Source organism: Solanum dulcamara, chromosome 12 (assembly GCF_947179165.1).
Source record: "Solanum dulcamara chromosome 12, daSolDulc1.2, whole genome shotgun sequence".
Classification (NCBI taxonomy): Eukaryota; Viridiplantae; Streptophyta; class Magnoliopsida; order Solanales; family Solanaceae; genus Solanum; species Solanum dulcamara.
Window position 1 is genome coordinate 64,576,456 of NC_077248.1, and position 11,029 is coordinate 64,587,484.

General features: G+C 34.7%; 1 protein-coding gene across 1 annotated transcript; it reads left to right on the forward strand.

Moving 5' to 3' along the window:
* Positions 1-1,833: 1,833 nt before the first annotated feature.
* On the forward strand, positions 1,834-3,431 carry LOC129877019 (transcription factor bHLH162-like). Its single transcript, XM_055952494.1, has 3 exons — positions 1,834-1,993; positions 2,423-2,773; positions 3,081-3,431. Exons 1-3 carry the CDS (start codon positions 1,859-1,861, stop codon positions 3,321-3,323), a joined length of 729 nt encoding a protein of 242 aa, XP_055808469.1. The 5' UTR covers positions 1,834-1,858; the 3' UTR covers positions 3,324-3,431.
* The last annotated feature ends 7,598 nt before the right edge of the window (positions 3,432-11,029 follow it).

Here is an 11,029-nt window from a genome sequence, read left to right on the forward strand (position 1 = left end):
AATGAAATGTATTTAGGAAAAGGCTACCTCACTAGGGGTCTTTTCAAACTAAATGTAATGGTTGTTGATAATAATAAAGTTCAAACTTCTTCTTACTTACTGAGTCAAATAATTTATGGCATTCACGTTCAGGACATGTCAATCATAAAATCTTGTGAAAACTGATTAACTTAAATGTACTGCCTAACTTTGACTGCAATAAATCAAAATATCAAGTATGTATTGAATCTAAGTATGATAAGCATCCATATAAATCTGTTGAAAGGAATTTCAGTCCCTTAAAATTGATTCACACAGACATTTGTGATATGAAGTCAACACCAACTCGTGGTGGGAAAAAGTATTTTATAACTTTTATTGACGATTGCACTAGATATTGTTTTGTCTATTTGTTAAATAGTAAGGATGAAGCAATAGAAGCATTTAAACAATACAAAACTGAAGTTGAAAATCAGTTGAATAAAAAAAATGATAAGTGATAGAGGTGGAGAGTATGAATGTCCTTTTACAGAAATATGTTTGGAAAATAGAATCATCCATCAAACTACTGTCCCTTACTCACCTCAATCAAATGAAATTGCAGAAAGGAAGAATCGAACTTTAAAGGAAATGATGAATGTCTTACTTATAAATTTCAGGTTTACCACAAAACTTGTGGGGGAAAGTCATCCTTAGAGCAAATCGAATACTCAATAGAGTTCCCCACAACAAAACACAGTCTATTCCATATGAGAAATGAAAAAGAAGAAAACTAAACTTGAAATATTTCAAAGTATGGGGGTGTCTAGCCAAAGTCCAAGTTCCTAAACCTAAGAGAATCACAATAGGAAATGTACGAAGAATAATGTTGGCTAATGATAATCATCAAAATATAAATGGGGCAACAAAATAGATAGCCACATAAGAAAGGATGCTACAATTAACTAAACATTATTTCATTTCTCAATTATTACAATGATTTTTATATTAAATGAGATAAAAATTTATTATATTTTGCATCCAATTTTTTAAAAAAATTATCAATACATGAGATTTTTTTAACAATATATTACATATATATATATCTTTAGGAGAAAGTGGGGGGCCCAAAAATATTGAGACCCCAAGCGATTGCTTTAGTGGTTTTATGGTCGGAACGGCCTTGATGAAACTAAACTCTAAGTCAAAGACTTTATATACCAAATGGTATAAATATAATTATTTAATTTACTATCGGGTTATTGGATTACCATTAAGAAAAAACTTAAAACCGTTAAGAACCGATAACCTAATAATAAAAAAAATTAAAATTGTTACCAAAATCACTAAATCAATAATCTATTACCGATAAATCAATAACTTTTTTTCGATTCAAATTATCGATTTCGATTCGATTTTAAAGCTGCCCTTTTCTTATTAACCAAAAAGGTTATTTTCAAACACTTACTAGGAAGTAGATAATTCCTAAACTATTCAATGATTTTCTACGCGTGATATAAATATAATTCAAGCAATATCATATCTAATTTGATGGAATACAACTACTATTCCAGCTTTCCCCAAAGAAAATAAGACCAAAAAAAAAAAAGACAGAAAGACTTGAGACTAAAGTACACGTGTTTCAAGTTTCATAAGCACGTCAACTTATATTTAATTATTTATTTGAATTTAGATATATAAATTTACAAAATTCTAAATTCGGCTACCTGAGAATTAAATATGACGTTCTAATTTCAACGTCACTAATTATTTTTATGTCTGCAACATGTTCTTGTTGACTCCAAGGGATTACCTTTTTGGTATCTATAAAAGGAGTTATACAATTATTGGAAATTAAACTTATAACATATAGTTTCTAAAATAGTACTCAACAGGAAAAATGGAAAGACGCTTGATGTCTAAATTAGCTCCAAAATTGGAAAGGAAATATGTGGAGAAAAATAGAAGGAATCATATGAAGAATCTATGTAATCAACTTCACTCCATGCTCCCTACTCATCCCTCTTCCTCCAAGGTTAGTTATATCCTTTCGTAATTATGTCTGTTGGATCAAAAATGCCCTCAACGTTATTTTTTGGTTCAAAAATATCGTCGTGCTGCATCTCAATTTCATACAATGTGAGAGTTTTGAGCCAATAAAAGGAAAATTAAGTCATGAATCCTGAATCTGTCTCTACGTTGCATGTATCCAATTATTACTCTCCTTTTCCGATAGGATTAATGATCACATGGTCTTAGCTAACATCATTTGTGCATGCATGCAGACTCCTGAATCCGCCTATGAGTATATATTTCAGTAGCGTATTCTGTCGAATTCAATAGCTTTGGTCCAAATTTTGTATACAACAACACAAAAGAACTAAATCCAGGACAGATAAACTTCAAACTTTTGAATTCGTCTATGCGTATATATATTTCTTCTAATACAATTTGAGTATTGCAGGAAACAACAATGGCAGTGCCTGATCAAATAGATGCAGCAGTGAAGTACATAGAAAGTTTGAAAATGAAATTGGAGAAGAGCAAGAAGCACTTGAAAGATTTGAAAATGGGCCCAAAGAGGGACCAATTACTCAATGCAACTAATGAGCCCGGCCCAACCACAAAGTCACCACCTCAGATTGAATTCCATGAAATGGGCCCAAACATGGTCGTAGTTTTAATAACTAGCCTTGAAAATATAGCCACATTTAATAAAATCATTCGATTATGCCATAAGGAAGGTGTTGAAGTTGTGTCTACGAGCTTTAAACTCAATGGAAACTCTACACTGCAGATTTCTCATGAAACTAAGGTCGGTATATATATTAAATTGTAAGTATATTACAAGGGTGTGTTTTAGAGATTGACGTGTCTCAATAGAATTAGTGGTTTAAAGCCAAAATATATTTAAGAATATGCTTAAACTTCTTTCATAAAATCCATAAAATAACGAATTACAAAAGAAGCTCACATGTCTTTAATTTTATATCTAATTGTGAAAGCACAATGTGTGATCTGTAGGTTTGGTGAAAATGTTGTTTATTCAAGTTGTCAACTTCATGCAAATCAAATTCAAACTAGATATTTTTAAACTAACATTTAATATTTGATCAATTTAGGTGCAAATCAATAGAAGTTCAACAATGGAATTTAAAGCTACAAGTCTTTGTGATAAGATGAAGGAGTTGATTTATGGACCATCTTGCAGCAATGACATGGAATCCCACCAACATTTATGGGACTACATTATTGAATCTGGACTTATAGAATTTAATACAGAGGAATTATCACCAATAGCAAGTCAAAATCCAAACATACATAGTCATATGCAAAATGTTAATGAAACTCCTAGATTTTGCTAAGTTGTAGGATGTTACGAAAAATCAAAAATCAAATCAAACCGGAAAAAAAACAAATGATATTTCATGGTTTGATTTGGTTTTAGGTTTAAATTTTAAAATTTTTACGGTATATATTACTTTTTTGCATTCTTAGTTTGTAATTTAGGTGTTTGTCCTTTATAGTAATCAATTTTTTTGCCTTTATTTTCTAGTTTGATTTGTAATTTTTATTTTCACAATGTCAAAAAAGTTTCATGTCTCAAAATAACTTTTTGTCCTTTTAATCAATCATCAATGTTTAATTCAAATATCGTCAAGAATCACAATATCATGATGTATCACAAATTCATATTATACCAATTAGTGTTTAAAAAGGCGAGGATTGAAAGCAACGCGTTTTACTTAGTATTGTATATAGCACATTATTAGAAATTCACTATTTTTCAACAACAAAAAGTGTGTCACCATTACGACGGCAATAGTCGAAAATTAAATATTTTTTCCATAAATTATTAAAATTGTCCAACTATATTTCTGACTACAGTAGTTGGACTAGTTATCTTGAAAAATGGAAGAGTAGTTTTACCGAAAGGCCAACAATTGTAGTTGGAAATTTGAAGAAGAAAAAAATCTGTTGAAGGTTAACTTATAACACATTTTGGGCCTCTGAGTCTATAATCTATATCAGATAAGATTTAATTAGTAAAATAGTGCTAGAAACATGTCACGATCCAAAATGGGTCATGAGTGACACCCACACTTAAATTCCTAGGTAGGAGAACCAACAATACAAACCCCAACTTATAAAGTATAATAATAACATGGAAGCTCAAATTTATAAAGTAAGAAACAACAATCCACAAGAGTTTACTACATAACGTTCCCCAAAATCTGAAAGTCATCACATCAAGGACATATAATTCTAAAATACTAAGTCTAGAATGTCAAACACTAAAATAAAATAAGTGACATAGTTCGTGTCCGAACACTAAGGACATCATGTCATGACTAAGAGAATCCATCATCAGCTAGAAGGATAGCTCACCCTGCAATTCGATGGACTGGAGACTGACTAGAGTTGAGGTCGAGTCGAAGTCGATGGAAGACTCGCAGTACTCCACAAAATAAAATAAAGAAAGATACACGTAGGGGTCAGTACAGGACATCATGTACTGAGTAGGTATCATCGGCCGACTCAAAATAGAAATCAATATACATAAAGTAATAGTGGAAAATCAACCATAACACTTAACAGGTGGCAACCAATAAAAAATTACATAACCAGTCAACAATATCAAGATCACACATGAGGACTCAAGCCTCCACATCACACTCCTTTGAAAAATGAGTTTTTGGAGATTGGATAGTATTAATTCATTTTAATTTATTTTCTTTTAATATTACCGTATCGGAACGTGACACCCGATCCAAATATACCGTGTCGGAATGTGACACCCGATCCAAATATACCATGTCAGAACATGATACCAGATCCAAATATACCATGTCGGAACGTGACACCCGATCCAAATATAATTAATTTATCATTCTTCATGATTACATTCCACTTCATTAACAATATTTCATCAAGCCTTCTTTATTCAAGGCACCATTTTTGATAGGGCAAGTTCAAGATTATGGATTCCACGGTCTTGGGATTTCAGACCAATCACAACAACATATCAACCATCCAAACCACAACAATTAAATGCGTAGTAAACTTCACACATTACTCAATGAATATCAATCACTATTAAGAGTCTATCTATGATATAGAATAAAACCATAACCTACCTCAACCGAAAAACCGAATCCAAGCAAGTTAATTCACGAATGTCTTTCCTTTCTTCAAAGCCTCACGTTTCCAATCTATCAATTATACAATATTCGTAAGCAAACGGATTTATATATGTATGTTTAACCTATACCTAATAAATCATCCAAATTCATAATCAAATTCCTAAGTTTTGATACCAACTAATATCTCAAATCTCATATTCCTAAATCTTAAGTCTAGGATTAAGTCTCAATTCTTCAAATAACTTAAATCTAATGGTATTTATATAATCTAATAACCTAATGTTTAATTATCTCTCTCAATATATCAAAACTTGAATCACAATACCATAACCATAAGAAAAATTTCCAATTTGAACTAAATTAAGCCGTCAATACCCTACAATAATGAAATCAATCTACACGCTGCCTATATCATCCAAAACTGCACCATAAACTATCCCCAATGATTAACCCTTCAATGGCCATCATAATTTCTTATTCAATATTATCATCATTACTTAAGGATTGGATTACTATTTGTCTGCCTACTATTTTCAAAACAAAAAAAACTTTTCAACACAACAACAATTCGCTGGCTTATATCACTTCCTTTAGAAAATATATATATATATATATATATATATAATTACACTAATATAGATGTAGCAACATCATACAATTCCCTATGTACATTGCAGGAACTTGAAGCTTTAACAGATTCTTACCTGGGATCGTCGCCTACTCTTTTGCGGTTCGTGCACAACTGCACCAATAACCCTCTCCACTTATTTTAATAAATAGTATAGGGTATTAAATAAATTATCAACTTAGCTCCTTAATTAAATTAATGATTTAAATTTACCCCTCAACTAAATAACTATGGTTATCGAGTAGTCCAAATACCCATTAAAAGTTTACGGAATGAGTCTTTTATAAAATAAAAAGTTCTAGTTCTCAAAACGACCTAATGGGTCGTTACAACAGATACCAATTTACCCACCGTTCATCCCCGAACGGTCAAGAGAAGAGCAAGGGTAGAAAAGAGTACCTGACTCGATGAACAAATGCGGATATCTCCCACACATATCAGCCTCAATCTCCCAAGTGGACTCCTTAACAGGACGATTTCTCCACTAGACCTTCACAGATGTAATCTCCATTGACCTCAACTTGCGGACCTCCCTATCAAGAATAGCTACAGGCTCTTCCTCATAAGATAAATTCTCATCAAGCAAGACCAAATCCCAATGAATAATATAGTTTCCATCACCATGATATTTCTTTAGCATAGACACATGAAACACTGGGTGCACTCTAGACAAACCTAGAGGTAAAGACAATTCATAGGCCACCTCTCCAATACGCTTAAGAACTTCAAATGGCCCAATATACCTCGGACTGAGCTTACCTCGCTTACCGAATCTCACCACACCCTTCATGGGTGAAACCTTCAACAATACTTGCTCTCCCTCCATAAATTCCATGTCCCTGACCTTTCGGTCTGCATACTCCTTCTGCCTGCTCTAAGCTGCTAGAAGCTTCTTCTGAATGAATTTCCCCTTCTCTAGTGATTCCCTCAAAAGATCAGTTTCCCAAGGTCTCACCTCAAATGCATCAAACCAACCAATAAGAGACCTACATCTTCTCCCATATAATGCCTCAAACGGAGCCATATCAATATTCGAGTGATAGCTATTATTATACGAAAACTCTGCCAGGGGTAGAAACTGATCCCAATGACCACCAAAATCTATCACGCATGCACAAAGCATATCCTCTAGCACTTGAATTGTCCTCTCAGACTGCCCATCGGTCTGAGAGTGAAATGCAGTACTAAGATCCAATCTAGTGCCTAACTCAGCATGTAAGGTCCTCCAAAAGTTACAAGTAAATTATGTACCTCTATCTGATATGATAGAAATCGAAACTCCATGTAATCGAATAATCTCGCGGATATAGAGTTTGGCTAACTTCTCTGCATCATAAGTCACCTTGACTGGAATGAAGTGAGCAAACTTAGTTAGCCTATCAACAATCACCCATATCGAATCAAACTTACCCGATGTCTTTGGAAGACCAACCACAAAATCCATTGCGATCCTTTCCCACTTCCATTCAGGAATAGGCATTCTTTAAAGTGTCCCTCCAGGCCTTTGGTGTTCATATTTTACCTGCTGACAATTTGGACAATGGGCAACAAAATCAGCAATGTCATGCTTCATTCTGCTCCACCAATAATGTTGTCTCAGATCGCGATACATTTTGGTTGCACCGGGATATATAGAGTGTAACAACCCTCAAAATGTTTCCCTAAGATTCAGACCTTTCTTGTGTTCGTGTAGGGTCGAACTCAATTATTGTGAAGAGTGTGCATGAGTTAGGATAAGTTCCTAAGTAATTAAAGAGTGTTAGAGGTGATGTGGGGTCATAAGGGATCCTTAGAACCAAGCTAAGTCCAAAAGAATTCGTCTTGGGTAAGTTGTCGAAGGAGTTTGTATAAGGGTCGACTTCTAATGACCATATCATTTGAAATATGAAGATATGGGTGGCTTACAACCTATTAAATTAAAGGTCGTCGAGTTTTCTTTCCAACGCCACCAAGAGATATGATGATCCTAAGACGGACGGGTACTGCAGGAATTCCAGGCCTGGGTTGTAACTGCAGGAAACTGGGTTTGGCGCCGCAGGAACAAGCCTCAGTAGTTTGGTCCCTCGCGCGGTGCGCCACTACGAGATGTGTTGGGTTTTCAAGCCTATTTTCCAGAACCCAGAAAACTTGGGCTTGGCGCTATAAGGGCGTGATGCGCCACTATCGCGCCACAAAACAGCCTCAGTAGTTTGGTCTTTGGCGCGACGCGCCACTATCAGATGTGCAGGTTTTAAAGCCTAAATTCGACTTGGCGCCGTAGTGGCACGACGCGCCACTATTGCGCCAGGAGCATTTTTAGCCTATTTTCCAGATTTTTGGAGAAAGGGCAATTTGGGTATTTTCCCAAATTATATATACACAAGCCTTGAACGTTTTTGGATCATATTTTCAGTCCCTCCCTCTCTCTCTAAAAGCCCTAGAAAATTTCCCTCTCCTCTTCTTCTTCTCCAAATTCTTCTCCAACAAGAAGTGCCTCTAAGAGCTTCAAGATTCAAGCTTTCCATTGAAGACCCAACATCAAGGTTTTCTTCAAGTCTTCACTAAGGTATGTAAGGCTAACCTAAAATATGGATTGAGTTCTTCCATATGCCCATGTATGTGTTGGATAGGAGTTGTGAAAGATTTGAACCTTCTAGGAAGGTTTTCTTGAAATTTTTCCTAAACCCTAGAATATCTTTATATACTAAAAATTGATGGATGATTTCATGACTTGTATTATTAAATAGTCAACTTTCATATTATTGACTACAAATGTATCTTTTACATAGATTTATAGGTATTGACGATATTCTTGAGTTAAGTTTTGTTGAGAGTATGGATTCATGTTTCATTCACATGAACCCAAGATGAGATTTCTTTTGTCATAATTGTCTAGAGGTTGAGGTGGATGGTTTTGTGTATATATGTATTGATTGGAATGAAAAGAATGAATTGGATAGTTAAGAATGTCCCTTTACTTCTACAAATTTAACCCAGGACTAAAATAAGGATTTTGGAGTAGATGTTTGACGATTGATGTGACGATGATGTTTGATAATGATGTGATGATAATAATTGATGATGATGTAAATGGTGGTTATTTACCATATGCAGAATGATTGATAAAGAGGTTATGTTGACGAGGATGTTATGTGATTAAGTAGATTGGAGTCTAATGTGATTATGTGACATGTGAATTGCATAATTTGAGTTGATTGGAGTCTTATGAATATTTTAAAAATAAATGATCTTTTGAGAAGGAATTTTAAATAAATGATTTGTGAACCTTTTTGCATAAACTATTTATACACTATTTTGAGTTTAAAGAATGATTATTTTCATCTATGATTTAAAAAGAGTTTAAGCATGAGTTGAGTTTGAGAAGTCTTTTAATTACTTTTGAATATGAGTATTTTGATTATAAATGAGTTGAGCATTTTTACTTTAAAATATCGATTTTTGAGATTGAGTTGAGATTGTATAAATTTTAAAGAGAAGAATTTGATGATTTGAGATAAGTCATTTTGAAAGAAGGTCCAATGAGGCCAGAGTTGATTGGGTTTTGAAAGATTCCAATGAGACTAAATAAGTTGATTTGAAAGAGTCCAATGAGACTAAATGAGTTTCTTGAGTATTTTACTCACTTGATAGATATGAGCATATTGAGTCTTGGGAGGAGTATCGAGCACCGAATTGGGTAAGAGTATAGTCCATACTCGAACCAATAAACTACATCGCCAAACGTAGGAGGGGATTGAACCGTTAAAGTCGGATGCTTCCCAAGGGATGGAACCGTTAAAGTCGGATGCTTCCCATGGGATCGAACCATTAAAGTCGAATTTTTCCCATTTTATTGTCCTAATATTATAGGACTTGATTGATTGATGGGTCCATGATTGATTGATCGTTCATACCCTGACAAGGTATGGACGGGCGTGGCAACAACGTCGGATTGTTGTACTATCACTCGCTCATATGGTGATAGTTGTCGGTTAGAGAAACTCTCAATTGAATGGATTGTGCTTGATATGATTGGCTTGATTGTGATTGTAGATGATTGAGTTAAATTGTAAAATATTGCATAGTTTAATTTGCATATTTATTGAGTTGAGTCCTTTGAGTTGATTGTAGAGTTGATGGTATATGATTGGATTGGGTTAGACTAATTGTGATTGAATTATACATGATTTGGTTGGATATGTGATAGGATTGGATTAGAGGATATGTGATTGACTTCGAGTTAACGGTATATGATTGGAGTGGACCGGATGATATATGATTGAATTGGATTGAATGATTTAATTGAATTGTATCATACATGATTAGAATGGATTGGATGGTTTATGATTGGTCTCTGCCTAACTGTGTTCTTACTTTAGATTTATGATACTTTGATTGAGTCTCTTTTATATTTTTTATTTTGAGATATTTGAACCAACGTTACTCTTCCTTGAGGTATGTTTTATTCTGCCATATTACATACTCATACATTCCATGTACTGACGTCCATTTGGACCTGCATCATTTCATGATGCAGGGACAGGTTTAAGAGATCGTCAATAGAAGCACCATTGAGGATCTATACACACTCAACGTATTGGTGGGTCCTTCCCTACATCCGGAGGACACCATTTATATCATTCTTACATCGAGTTAGTCCTTTTCATTTTGATTTGAAGTAGCCATGAACATGTCGTTGGCACCAATTAGATAGTAGTGATAGAGGCTTCATAGACTAGATAGTAATGGGTCAATTGAGTATTTTGTTCCTTGAATTTTTCTTGTCAAACTATTGTTTTTAATGACAAATATCGGAGTTGATTTGTTGGCCCATGGCCTTTGTTCTTTGAGTTAGATTGACGATTTGAGTTGCCCGCCAAATATTCTCTTTATTTTAAGTCTTCCGCTGATTGAATGGATGAACGGATGTCTGATCAGGCTATGTGATTCGCTTGGGAGCCAAAAATGGTTTTTGAGTGCCGGTTACGTCTAGGGTACCCTCTCGGGGCGTGACATAGAGTACCTCGAACTATGAGCCTCTGTAAGAATAGTCTGGATCAAATTATCAATACGGGGCACACATACCCGCCCCTTAATCCTCAAGACGCCTTCCTCATCGATCACGGCCTCCTTGGCCTCTCCCTGCAAGACCATACCACAAATTTGACTCAGCTTCTCATCCTCAAATTGCTTTTCTTTAATCTTGTCAAGGAAAGAAGAACTTGCCTCCACACAGGCCAAGAATCCTCCTTTCTCGGTTACTTCCAGCCTCATAAAGTCATTAGCCAGAGTTTGAACCTCTCTAGCCAATGGACGTCTG

Excerpts from the sequence above, each read along its gene's own strand:
- LOC129877019 (XM_055952494.1), top strand. The coding sequence starts at position 1,859 with ATGGAAAGACGCTTGATGTCTAAATTAGCTCCAAAATTGGAAAGGAAA. Across the intron at positions 1,994-2,422 it reads CTCATCCCTCTTCCTCCAAG|GAAACAACAATGGCAGTGCC; the intron begins GTTAGTTATATC and ends TGAGTATTGCAG. Across the intron at positions 2,774-3,080 it reads AGATTTCTCATGAAACTAAG|GTGCAAATCAATAGAAGTTC; the intron begins GTCGGTATATAT and ends TGATCAATTTAG.